The following is a 14561-nucleotide window of genomic DNA, read 5'->3' on the forward strand; positions in this document are numbered from 1 at the left end:
AGTGTGGTGTGGATTTATAGCCACATTCATGATTGAGCCATATTTTTTTGAACAGGTAACACTGACTGGACCCTGCACCTGTACCATCATTGGACAGCAATATTATGAAATGTTGGCAAATTTCACAATACCAGAGCTGCAACAACGTGGGTGCCTTCACGATACCATATTCATGCAAGATGGTGCACCACCCCATGTCCACCGTTGTGTCCAAAGATTGCTAAGGCAGCACTTTAGAGACGAATGGGTCATCAGCTGTTGTTTCCAGACATCTTGGCCACCCAGATCACCAGACCTCACCCTATGCGACTTCTGGTTGTGGGGTTTTTTGAAGAACCAGGTGTATCGGGAAAGATGTCAAACTCTGGCAGATCTGAAGGACAGCATTAGACATGATGTGCTGGCTATTCCAGTTGACATGTTACATACTGCTGTAGAAAATGCTATTCTTCAAATGGAAACTGTTGTTGACCAAAATGGAAGACACATTGAACAATTGGAGCGACAGTGCATAGCAACGCTTCTTGATTAGACCGGGGTTCGAGCCGTGACCACCAAATACGGAGGATGCGGAAAGGTCAGGGATAGGCTGACCACCGCATATCCCCGGAGGAGCAATATGGCCTTAGTTGCTAATGCTCCTAAAAACCAAATAACAAACAAACAAACAAACATTGAACAATTGTAGTGCTGTTCAAGTGATTTATATTGCCACAGCACCACATAGTGACAAATTTTGTAACTAATTTTTTTTTTTTCCAATAAATGGTGTGCTCATTCTTTATTGTACCTGTTTTCCAAATTTCTCTTTAGTATGAGCCTTAGAACTCACTCCAGAGCCCTCTACATAGGGATACTTTAATTTTAACAACCCTGTATGCAACAGGTGCAAGACAACCCCAAAGTTAATGATTTCCTTTTTGTTAAACAGCTACTGACCCTACACAGATCTTAAATCTATCCCACCATGGAATATTATTCCTGTATCTGGGGGTGGTGCCCCCAAAACCTTTCTTCTAGGCTGTCCAAAATAGAGGAGTCAGCTTAATCCTGACCTATTCCTTACAAACTCTCTTCACTGTCTATCATCCAGAAGTTGAGATTCTGCTATTTGCCTTTTCTATAGATATATCAATGGGTACTGTTCTTCTGAATTGGCATCTTTAATTCCATTCACTCCTCAGTTGTGGTTTGGTAGGGAGAATAGATTTGATTGCTGAACGTTCTGACAAATGTCCGAATATTTTTATTTAATTACTGTATAATGAAGAAGAAATATGCAAAATTTCATTTGGAACAGTTTTTACAAAATAATAATGTGCATTTCAACTTTTCTTTTTTTTTTTACTAGGTTATTACTAATCATGAAATGCCAAACATATCATTTGCCTCTGGTGGAGATGCTGTAAGTATTTGCTGTATGTGTATATATTTTTTATATATATATATATATATCTCTATCTATGCATTAAAAAAGTTTTTCTCCTAGTGATATTTATTCGAGTCAATGGGAGAAAAGGGCAGGCAATTATGCCACTTATTTGAGCCAATGAGAAAAGAGGGTGGGGCAATTATGTCAATATAAAGGCGCAGGTAAATGATTAGATTTTGATCAGTGCATTATAATGTTAGTATATTAGTATAATGTCATTATTATATAAATAATAAATCATACCTCTATTACAGGATTTTTCAAGGACAGACCAGTGTTTGCAGATTTTTTTTTTTTTTTTTTTTTTTTTCGCAGCCCACATATAGCTATGAATTAATGTTATTTTCAATAATTATACTTGTAGGTTCAGGAAATAATGACAATACCATTAGGAAATTGAACATACCAGTACTGATGCAATTAGGTATTCATTAACACCAGTAAATATAAATAAAAGACAGGAAATTAATTTCTTTATTTATTATCAAAAGTTTACATAAAATTGACATTTTTTTAGTGTTTTTGGGCAAATAAATATTTATTTAATGAGTAGGGTGATGCTGTTTTCCATCACATAGTAATTTTAAATCAGGAGGAAAATAAGTCAACTTGATTCTCAAATCTGGCTCAATGTCCAATCTGTTCTGGCATTTGTTTTTTAAAAAACTAATATTGAGGATCTGGTTTCACATTTGTAAGTTGTTACAAATGGCGTAAGAAATTTAAGTGCTTTTTCTGATAAATGCTTATATTCTTCACGGTAACTTAGCCAAAAATTTATCAGAGATCTGATTGAAGCTGTCTTTTAATGCTGTGTCACATGACAATAACAGAATCAATTTCTTGTTCATTGAAACAGAATTCTTCCACATTAAAAGTAAATGGGTTTCAAATGCATATTTTACTGCTGTCGATTGGAGGAAAATATTCTTGAAAGTTTGATTTCAATTCCAAGAGGTGTTCTTTAATCGCCGTAGAAATCTCAGCCGGAATGTCACGTCGAACATGCTCTTTCTGTAATTTAGTTAAACTAGGAAGAAAATTATATTTCCCTTTTCAACTCGAAGTACCCACAGATGAATTTTCTTCGTAGCTGCTTCTTTCTCCTGAACTTTAAAAATATTTATATCAATACCTTGTAAATTTAAGGCATTTAAAAAACCAAAATTATCACATAAGGACACCTTAATTAACCAATTAATATCAGTATGCGGTGAAGTCGCCAGTGTCAATTATGCAGCCGCAGAGATAATTTTGTGATATGTTTGAAAAAACCCCTTCTAAATCTCCACAGCCCTCAACTTCCGTAGCGGCTTGCTTATCAGCTGGAGAGTTAATTCTGGCAATGATGCTTAAAAGGTTTTACTTGTTGACGTTATGCCTGTCTCATCTCTCTTTTTATAATTTTGAACTTTTTGTAATTTTGTATACTTTTGTAACTTTTCCTGCACGAGATAAAAAAATTGAATAATTATATTTACATGTCCGTCAAACATTTCTTTTTTGCTTCAGTCAAATTCAGCATGCATAGTTGTGAGCTGCATAAGCATTTAGGGAAATTCCGACTTACGTAAAATTCGACTTGTGTAGAGTTCTGTGGAATGCAACCCTTACGTAACTCACGGAGTGGCTGTATTCACCATTTCCACAATTCTACGCTTCACCGTATTATTTGATAAGGAAGGTAAATGCAGTTGATTTTCTTTCTTTTTATAAAGGTGAGATGCAATTATTTTAGTGCGGGAAATGTTAACTTTTAACCAATAGTATGAGGGTATCCTGTCTTGGCTATTAGTTTTGCAACTTTATATGAAGCCATAACCAAGTCTTCATTGCAACATCTCATGGAAACAGTCTTTACAAAACTTTTTCTAGATGATATATTCATTTTTCTTATTAATGAAAAATTCCTTTGGCTTATTTGAGTACTCTGGATGCACACAATCCAAGTGCCATTTCAGTTTCACTGGTTTTGTGCATTCATTTGACAACATTTCAAAACAAATTATGCACAATGGCATGTGGTTATTGCAGATAAAACCAAATTTTAAATAATCTTCATAATACTGCCTTGTCCAAGAGGTTTTAGATTTCTTTTCCATACTGTCAGTCTGCCCTGCCCCTTTCTTGCTCTCTACTTGTACTAGGCTACACATCACTTGATTTGTGAGGTGGACATTTCTTCAGCCACTTATCTATATTAAAAATGACAATGTTTATATAAATATTTATTTTAAAAAATGTGTAATACTACATATTACATTTATCACTTCACAGGCAACAGCGACGAAAAGGAATAAGACACAACAATAGGCATGTACACTCGCTTGTCGGGTTCTCACTGACTGCTGATGACTACATTGTGTTTCATAAGTTAGATGGCACAGGCAGTCGGTCACCTCAGATGCAAGATATACGCATGCGTGCTAATTACATGGCAAAAAAAATAATTGATGAGTGCATCAGCCACTTTTTTTTTTGTTAAGAGCAGAGTCGTCTGGAGACATCGTAGATATAAATTTAATAAATTATAAAAGTATTAAATTTATTTTTAGTATTTCTGGGTGTTTGGTATTTTATTACATTTTTATTTTTTCAGGAAATTTTCTTATAGTTTTATGTAGATATATTTCAACTAAATTGTTCACGTACTGGTATTTTCTTTTCACGGACAGGTACCGGGCCGTGGACCACACTTTGGGAACCCCTGCTCTATTATATTGGGATGATGGGTCCCATCATCAGCTGAAATTAATATATAGGTTGTTCTCGGCTTTTCGAGTTAAATCTTTCCTAGCGCACACTCGTAAGGCCAAAAACTCTTAAAGCAAGAATTCATTTCCCATAGACGTAATGTTAAAAACAGGGGTTATGTTCTCAACAGTGAAATTTGACCATAGTAATGTTAAATGAGAGACGAGAACGAGAGTAGCCTTGTGCAGGCAAAGTTTTTTACTGCTTCTGGAATAGAGAAGTTTTTTCTGTTTTATTAACTTAAATTGGCATATTAACTTATTTTCTAGAGTAGCTTTATATTCCTAGTTACGATACTTAGTTTAAAGTTTAACTTAGATATTTTGTAGGTATTACTTAGTATTGGTAAAGGTATCAAATCCACATGTTACAAGTTGCATTTCCGCTGAACGAGAAGTTTTTTAGCCATATTTAGCCGCTTTATTGACCAATTGTTATATCAAATTATTTTCTATAAGTACCTTATAGACCTAGTCAGGCTCCTTAGTTTATTCTGAATTGAGACAGCGAGATTTGGAAGTTAATTAATACTTAAGTGTCCGTAGATTTACCGTTCGTAACTTGCCACCATTGTTATACGATACAACGTTATATTCCGAACTAGATAGCGTAAACTTAGTATAGTATAGTATATAATATAATATTGTCAATCAATCAGTAAAATCTATTAATCTTGTTAAACTTCATTGTCAATTAAATTGTACTTTTTAACTAAATACATAAACGACTTAGATTACAAATGTAACATAATTAATTAATACATAACTTGATACGGAAGTTATATAAATGGAACTCGTAGATAATACTCGATACTGAAAAATATATATAGCAAAATATATATAGCATTTCAACAGCTACATAAATTGCATTCTTTGGAAAACTTAGAGAAAGTTCATATCTACACCAATGGCTCCAAAACAGATACGGTTGTTGATGCAGCAGCAGTTTCCGCCACTTTCTTAACAGCTGCCTCTCTTCCCACTGAATGCAGTATCTATAAAGCAGAATTATTTGCAATAAAACTGGCTCTAGATAACATAAACAAATATCATATCAAACAATCTCTGATATATACAGACTCTTTAAGTGCAATCAGTGCCTTTCAATCTACCTTTCCTCCCTCTCATCCTGTTGTTAAAGAGATCTGGTCTAAATTATTTTACCATCAAACAGCCAACTACAAGGTTTCCTTCTGCTGGATTCCTGGTCATGTCGGAATCCAAGGTAATGATCGGGTGGATGAGGCTGCTAAACATCCCGACTCTGGATCTGACAGTCAACTGAAAGTTCCATACACAGACTACAAATCCATTATTAAAAAAACATGTTGGAAACAATGGTCTCACCTCTGGCAATCTCAAACCAATAATAAACTGTTCCAGATAAAAAAAGAGCCTCAACTGTGGACATCTAGTTTTAGAAGAAACAGGTGACAAGAAGTAATTTTGGCAAGGCTTCGCATCGGTCATTCACATCCAACTCATCTGTATTTGCTTTTGGGAGAGACTCCTCCTCAGTGTTTCTTTTGCCAGTCGCACCTAACAATAAAACATATTCTCATTGAATGTCCCCACCTTTCATCTGTCCGAAACTCCAGCTTCAGCTCCCTCTCCAACTTGCAGGAACCCTTAACCCTATCACACATATTTTTCGTAATGAAGCAAATTTTGAGGATCTGTTTAAGTATTTAAAATGCATAAATTTATATAATATCATCTAATCATAACGTGAAATCAGTGATACCCAAACAATGAACAGGCACAATATGGCCCAAGAGGCCCTTGTGCCAAAAACCTCAAATACAACAACAACAACAAATCCCCAAAAGAGAGATATCATCTTGCCTAGAAATTGGAGTCACCAAAGGTAAGCATAGGAGTAGAAGAATCCTTTTTGCAAGATATAATACAAGACTGAGTTTTAGAAGGATCGAAATCAACTAAGTTGTCTTTGCCCCACTAGAGATCTGCATTTAAGGAATTGGTAGCAGACGTTCGAGAAGTTGAAACTGATTGAGCAGGGGCAAGATTTCTCGAACTGGTAAGTGGAATGCAATGTGCTATCATCGGCAAAACTATGGTTAGGATTTCCAGTCAATGGAAGAAGGTCATCAATATACAAGAGGAAAAGAGTGGGGGAAAGAACTAAACCTTGGGGGACACCAGCAGTAGTGGAGAAGTTGGAAGACAGAGAGCCATCTATCATCACCCTCAGTGAGCGATCAGAGAGAAAACTCAATAACCAATTACAAAAAACAGTTGGTAAACCATAAGATGGAAGCTTGTTTAGAAGACCTTTATGCCAAACACAATTGAAAGCCTTTGAGATGTCAAGAGCAACTGCATGTGTTTCACTGAACTTTTTCGTTGAATTTGTCCATAAATGGGTAACGTAAGCCAGAATATCACCAGTGGATCGACACTGACGGAATCCATACTGGGGATCATTGATCAGACGGAAGGTTTCTAGGGGCGGTTAATTGATTTCTCCATTACTTTAGAAAGAGTAGAAGTAATTGCAATGGGACGATAATTGGATGGGAGGTATTTGTCACCCTTTTTAGGAACTGGCTGGATATGAGCAAATTTCCAAGCGGAAGAAAAAAACCTTTGTAATAAGAAAGTGAAAAAAAAAAGGTGGCAAAGAACAGGAGTGTAGGTTTTGAGAACAACTGGAGAAATACCATCAGGACCTGGAGCTTTCTTAGCATCATCAAAATCCTTCTGACAACCTTTTGATGGAAGACCACAGGAGGCACGTTTCATGATGACTCCCACCAGTTCCTGAAACCCCCAGCACCCTACCCTCCAGGCCGCTGCCCATTTTAATAGAAGCAATGCAGGAATCACTTTTACTTCTGCCTGCAGCTACTTTAACCTTTTAGTCTGTGAATCCCCCAAAACTAGCAGTTTTCCGACCCATCTAACGCTGCCTCGATAGTATCAGCAAACACTCTTGCACTCCCTTCTATTTAAATGTATCCTATCCCTGTAGAAGCAGTATCTCCTGTTAACAAGTACAGCCTCCTTTCCATCATCGGAAAGGTCTTTATGAAAATCATCCAGTCAAGGCTGCAAAAACATCGCGAGCAAACCAGTCGAGAAGAACAGGCGGGATTTAGACCTGGGCGAGGATGCTGTGATCAAATCTTTGCCATCCGTCAGCTGATGGAGGAGAGCATACGGTGTGGACAGCGAACCGTCATTGTTTTCATTGACTTTAAGTCTGCTTTCGACTGTGTCCATCGGCCTGCCTTATGGAAACTACTAGAGGTCGAACATGTACCTCGAAAAGTCATCACACTCCTCCAAACTGCATACAACGGTTTAACCAGCCAGGTGCGCATCCAGAACGATTTATCTGAGGAATTTACCATCCAAACTGGAGTCCGCCAAGGGGATGTAGCGTCCCCGTTGCTTTTCAACATCGTGGTCGATGCCATTATGAGGCAAGCATTCAGAATCAGACGGGCATACAATATGACAAGGATCACTATGTGACTGACCTGATGTTTGCCGATGATAGTGCTATCTTTGCTGGTAACGACTCTGAAGCCACGGACATCCTCTACGACATTGCCCGGCCATACGGTTTGAAGATCAATGCTGATAAGACAAAGGCCCTGACAACAGATAGGTCACAAGCCACCAGATCAAGCAAGTGCAGGACTTTAAATACCTTGGGTCGCTGGTCCAGGAGAAGAAAGTTGCATCCACCATGGAAATCCACAGCAGAATTGGACAGGCGGCCACTGTGTTTGCCTCGCTCAAATGGTGTCTGTGGAAGAGGACCAACATTTCCCCAAAGACTAAAATCCGACTCTTCCGGACTTTGATCCTGCCCATTCTCCTTTACGGATCAGAAACATGGATTTGTCTCAAGCTAGATTTAAACAAACTTGAGGTATTCCAAATGTGATGCCTGCGGCAGATTTTGGGCATCTCACTTCGTGACCGCATCACTAATGATACCATCCGCACCAGATGCCAACAGCAACCAACCATTGCCGACCAAATCCAGAAGCGAAGGCTTAGATGGTTTGGCCACGTATGTAGAATGGGCACGAACAGAATACCATCCACACTCCTTTGGAGACAACGACCCACCCAATGGAGCATCCAACGGACCGCACCTAGGAAAACGTGGGCCAAGCAAGTGGAAAATGACTTGAAGAGCCGACGTCTCGACCTTAACCAGGCCAGGACTGATGTCCTGGCCTGGTTAAGGTCAAGTTGTCAGCAGATGGCAACATAATGCACAGAATAAATACGATTACTTGTAAATTTCTTTCTTTCTCTGCTCTTTTAACTTAAAGCTGTTCACATATTCTGGAGTTCTCATTTCAAATGATCACCATTTGATATTGGCCTTGACCTTTACTGGGACCCATGAATAGAATCAAATGCAGTAAAATGTGAATTTTGTTTGATTTCATTTGCTTCAGTGAAATCTGCAATACTAATCATTTGATTAGTTTTTTTTTTTTTTTCTTTTCTAATTTTGAGTTTTGTAGGGGCAGTTGAACATACAGTTCCATTAAATTTTTCTTACGACACATGGAAGCAGTATGTGGTTATTGTATGATGTATTTTTATTTTTGTATATATTTATTTTAATGTTTAATTATTTTATTTTATTCAGGATACTTTGGATTTTGTGGCTTATGTAGCCAAAGATCGACATTATGGAAGGGCATGTTTTGTATTAGAATGTGGAGCAGGCTTAGCACAAGATGTTATTACAACAGTTGGACAAGCATTTGAGCTTCGATTTAAAAATCTAATTAAAGAAACACCCTCTATATTGAATTCTACAGAAAAGTAAGTTAAAAGATAAATAAAAAATAGTAATTCAAATAGATGTCACAAATGATAATGCTATCATTTGTGACATCTATTTCAGCACAAATTACACATAATTTAGCATTAGCATTAGTTGAGGCATATGATGCAAGAAAGCACGCTTATACAGCATCAGCAAAAAAAAAAAAAAAAAAAAAACCCTTCCCATTTCACCCATCCGATCACTCCAAATGTTTGTTTAGTTCAGCCTTAAATTTATTTAAGCTATCAACTTCCACAACAACAGACGGAAGTCTGTTCCAGCAATCAACTACCCACTGGCTAAAGGCAAACTTCCCACATATATTCTACAACTGTCTTTCCTCAGTTTGAATCTATGCCACCTCAGGTTCTTAATTTGAGCAAGCGGAAGTATCCCATCAGCATTGAGCCTGTTCAGACTATTCAAGGCCTTGTACACCTCAATCGGCACCTCCGTAGCCAGGTGAGCAGGAGGAGCAGTGTGTAGCACATGCTTCTTGATTAGATCAGGGAATGACCACCGCATATCCCTGGAACAATATGGCCTTAGTTGCAAATGCTCCTAAAAAAAAAAAACCAAATAACAAATAAAAAGAACATCTCAATCAGATCACCTCACAGGTGCCTAGTCTCCAGATTCTGCAACTTACAGAAACTTAAGCCTTTCTTCGTAAGTGCACTCCTTTGTTCCTCTCACTAATCTTGTTGCCCTTCTCTGTACTCGTTCTAGCAACTCTACATCCTTCCTAAAATGAGGCCTCCAGACCTGTATACGGTACTCAAGGTGTGGTCTGATCATTGCCTTATACAAAGGGATAGTCACCTCCTTGTCTCTGCTAGAAAAATTCCTATATATCATTGACAAAACTCCATGACCTGCTCTGGCAGCCCATCTGCACTGCTCAGAAAACTTCATATCTGACTGCACAATTAACCCCAGGTCCTTTTCATTCTCCACCTCCTTGAGTGTTGTACCACACAGTTGGTACGTTTCTCTTGGGTTACTGCTACCCATATGGAGTACTTTGCATTTGTCAATGATAAACTTCAGTTGCCACTTCTCAGCACATCTGCCTGACTTTTCTGGAGACAGTAGCATAATGTCTTTACTGTCATTAACAACCCTGCCAACCTTTGTATCATCTGCAAATTTGGACATTAAGCCTGATATACCTTCATCAATATCATTTTGTACATTTGATAAATGTACAAAACAACAATGGGCCCAGTACCAAACCCTGGGGGACTATGCTAATAACATTCAATAGTCCACATAGAGCAGTGTCCATCTCTCACTCAGTATCAAAAGCTTTCCTGAAATCCAAGTATATGATATCAAAATTATTTTTTGCATCCAGTTCCTTTGTGACCACATCGTAGTATCCAATCAAACTGGTCAGGCAAGACTTCCTTAACAAACCCATGCTGTGTCTGAACTATTATTGCAGTCTTGTCTAGGTGATCCTGTATCACCTCTTTAACTAGTTACTCCATTATTTTCCCAGGAACAGAAATTAAACTAGCAGGTCTATAATTATTTGTGTCACCCTTTGAACTTCTTTGTGAATTGGGGATACATTTGCACATCTCCAGTCCATGGGGACCTCCCTTGACTAAGGATGCTTTAATAACTATGGCTAAGGGTTTGCTTACTTCCCTTGCTGCCTCATTCATTATAACTGGATAGATTCCATCTGCCCCAGGTGCCTTTTTTATGTTTAACTTCAACAATTTCTCCTCCACTTTGCTCTCAGTTATTACAAAATCACTTAGCTCCCTGTTAGTTTGATAAATTTCTGGCATTCCCCTCCTTGAATAACTCTTCATGTGTGAATGTAGGTACAAAATACTCATTCAGTTTATCAGCTACTTGAGCAGGATCATCAATAATCAAACCATCTATGTTAATTGGACCAATCTGATTCATCCCCTTCCTTATAGTTCTGTTTTCGTCCTTTGACAAAGATTTCTCGTAATCTGCCTTCACCTGCCCAACCTCCTTTTTGACTTGATTACAGACTAGCTTATATATGCCATAGGCTTCTGTGTCGCATGATAATTTATATGCATCCCATGCATTTTTCTTCTCTGTCACGAGCCTCAATAATTCATCCGACATCCATTTAGACCTGAACTTTGAACAGTATTTCTTAGTTGGTATGAAAAGTCTCCAAAGTCTCCGTGAAGGCTTCCCATTTATAATTCACTATTGGTAACATCATCAGTTGAATCCCACTGTATAGAATTTAAAAATTTTCTGAGACCACTGTAGTCACCTTTACGAAAACAAAATCCCTTCCCTTTAGCCTTGACGGTAGTCACATCTTTAAAAAAAATTCCACATCAGTACACTGATCACTTTGCAGATAAAGGAACCACTAGGTTCCTTTATCTGCAAATTTTTAATGCATGAATAATCACTGCTAATAATCAGATCAAGGGCATTACTCCCTCTGGTTGCCTTCAAACATGTTGCTGTAGAAAACAATCCTCCAATAAATCCACAAGTCTTGCTAGCGTTCGAGTGACCAACCCACAAGTTCCAGTTAATATCTGGAAAGTTAAAATCCCCCATTACAAGACATTCTGATTTACTGGCCCATTCTATTTCTCTGCAGAACTGTTCATTGTACTCATCAAAGTCATTAGGCCTATAACATACTCATTCTCATTTTCCCTTTCCCAGTGTTTGTCACACCAAACAGACTCAACATTGCATTGTCCACCAACTTCAATTGGATGCACTTCCTTAGATTTTATGTGTTTCTTAACTAACAGCATAACCCCCCTCCTCCCTTCCTACCCTGTCTGTCCTTTCTGTACACATTGTATTTCCCAAGTTCCAATTCTGCACTGCTTATATCTATGTGACACCATGTCTCTGATATCCCAACAATATCTGCCTCTGATGTCTTGATCAACACTTCAAATTCATCAATTTTATTTATTATACTTCTAGCATTATTGTACATGCAAGTATACATGCACTTGTTCTTACTCTTAGTTTTTACTTGTTCCTTGTATATTCATGTATTTACTTGTTCCATGATGACTTCCAGCAGCTCTTGAAGTCCCCAGTAACTTGCTCTCTAGGAATGCTGCTCATTACAATAGAAGCAGTGCAAGAATCACTTTCGCCTCTCCCTGCAGCTACCGTTAATCTTTTAGTCTGTGAATCCCCCAATCTGTCAGTTTTTCGATCCACCTACCCAATAGCATCAGCAGGTATTCTTGCACCCTTTCTATTTAAGTGTATCCCATCCCTGTAGAAGCAGTCTCTCCTGTCAGCAAGCACAGACCACGCTGGAAAAAATTCCACCCCCGTAAGCCTTGCACAATCTCTCCAGGACCGAATTTGTGTGTGATGATAATTGTTTCAAATATCTGAAGGCTAATGATTCATTCATGGTGGCTGAAAGGAATCATTTATTACTGATATCAGCAATAGCTATGCAGATAATGTAAAGATCTGGGAATTGAATCTGTTAATGATCATTGGAATATTTAAGGGTTTTGATATTTTTGAATATTTGAAAATGAAATTGGCATCTTTCCCTCATGCACTTTTTTTTTCTCTTCCTCTTTTGGAAATTACTACATTTATACATTTATAATTTCTTTGAAATACAGTGGATTCCAGTTATTTGGGCCACTGGTTAATCGGGGCAGCCGTTTATTTGGGGCAAATCTTAAAAACAGAACCCAATCGAGAAAATAGCCAGGGTTTACTTCGCTTAATTGGGACAACATGCTGTTTAATCGGGGCAGGAACTGCATCACTGGAGATTACCCTACGATTGTCTCCGACCGTACCACGTGGTTTCGGTTGGATTTCTGGAGGTCACAACCATAAAACAATTAGTAGTTACCTGTTTATTGGGCTTTTCTGTTAGTGCAGTCTATCTAAACGGATAGTAAACTCAATCTTATTGAATTTGAGATAAAACCGACAGCTGGAATTCCATGGGTTATTATGGTGAAATGTGTTTACACTTCCATGACATCTTCAATCATATAAAAAAATTAATTTTCAGAATCTTCTCTTCATTCCTAATTTTAAAGCTTCGTAACTTGTTACTCCATTCTCACTTGTGCATATCGTGTTACTTGCAATTTGTGTGTGCTGTGTTCTTTGTTATTGATTGCTTATCTTTTTACTGTTTTAAATTTTAACCCCCACCCACAAATGTCAGTGAACAGAAATGTCAACTAGTTAGTATGTACATATTACAGTAAGTATTAATTATTCCGATTATCACGTATATTCTTCCGATTTTCAGGTATCATTAAATTTTTTAATTCTGAAGGTAATCAAGGGTAAATTTGTGCTTAATATATCTTTACTTTTATAGCCTGGAGATAATATTCATCCTATTTATGCTAATTAGAATCGTTGTTTAATAGTATTAAAATTCAATTCGCAAACGTGATCACAATGACCAGCGCTTACTACACATCGTATAGTGAACGGTACTTTACTATGGTGACTCCATCGTAACGTGATTTGATTGTACAGTGAACCAATTGTAAAGCGGGGGTCCATTGCATTTTTAACTTTTTTACATGAAACTTCGGATAATTGGGGCAGTCGCTTAATCGGGCTAAAATGCACTAGTCCCGATGTGTCCCAAATAACCAAAATCGACTGTACTACCAAAGTGACTGATTACCAGAAAAGACAAATCTGTAAATTGCAGAATCTGGAAAATAGGCATCTGCATCTGACGTTTATGATGTCAGTTGTTTGAATGTAAATTAAAAGGAAGATTGGACAAATTATTATAAGGGATGGGAAAACAAAGTGTTTTTTTTTTTTTTTTTCTCTCCTGTATAAGCTTGCTTCCTTACATTATTTTGTTACTAGTATTAATACTAATGCTAAATGTATAATTTCCATCTCACGAAACATTCAGTGAATTTGATTAGCAGTATTTCCTGTTAAACACAAATTAACAAAATGTATATAAACTGATATACCCACAACAATTACAGCTTAATAAAACCATTGAGAGAAATTTCAACTAACTTCCAAGATTTAAAAACACATTAATATGTATAAAGACTTATCATTATGTGTATAATAAGTGCTGTGGTTTCAGTTTAAAGCTTGTTCCATCTGCTGTTTTCTGTGACAGTTGAGTATTTTTGCCACTTGTCACTTATTTGAAGAGAGGTCCTGGTTCAAGGCCCATCAATGAAAAGAATTAGAAAAGAATTTCTAAAGGATTTTTAAATTAGAGCTATATTTAGCCGATTTTCCGGCACTGCAAATTATTCCTGGTTTTCCAGCCTGCACAGCATGCAAATTGATCATGAACATACACTTGTACTGCCATAATACACAATAGCACAATATAGTCTATATTGCTGATGCTCTTAAACCAGTAACAGCATATCCTTATGACTTAGTGGAATTTCAAAATCTCCATTAAGGATTCATAAGAATATTATGAAAAATTATTATTATTTGTAAGAGTTTGTGAAGTGAGGGATGTTAGTTTTATCAATACTTAACTTTCAAGAATTCTCATCTTTTACTAACATAGGGAACT

General features: G+C 37.2%; 1 protein-coding gene across 1 annotated transcript in view; it reads left to right on the forward strand.

The window, feature by feature from the left end:
* Positions 1-14561, forward strand: part of Shc (SHC-adaptor protein) — a 90509-nt gene that overhangs the window by 38189 nt on the left and 37759 nt on the right. Inside the window, exons 5-6 of the mRNA XM_090390390.1 lie at positions 1352-1405; positions 8828-9006. Of these exons, the coding sequence (XP_090246516.1) occupies positions 1352-1405; positions 8828-9006 (233 nt within the window). The remainder of the gene's footprint in view (positions 1-1351; positions 1406-8827; positions 9007-14561) is intronic.

The sequence above is a fragment of the Mastigoproctus giganteus genome, chromosome 2, assembly GCF_048544385.1.
Source record: "Mastigoproctus giganteus isolate SK-2022 chromosome 2, ASM4854438v1, whole genome shotgun sequence".
NCBI lineage: Eukaryota > Metazoa > Arthropoda > Arachnida > Uropygi > Thelyphonidae > Mastigoproctus > Mastigoproctus giganteus.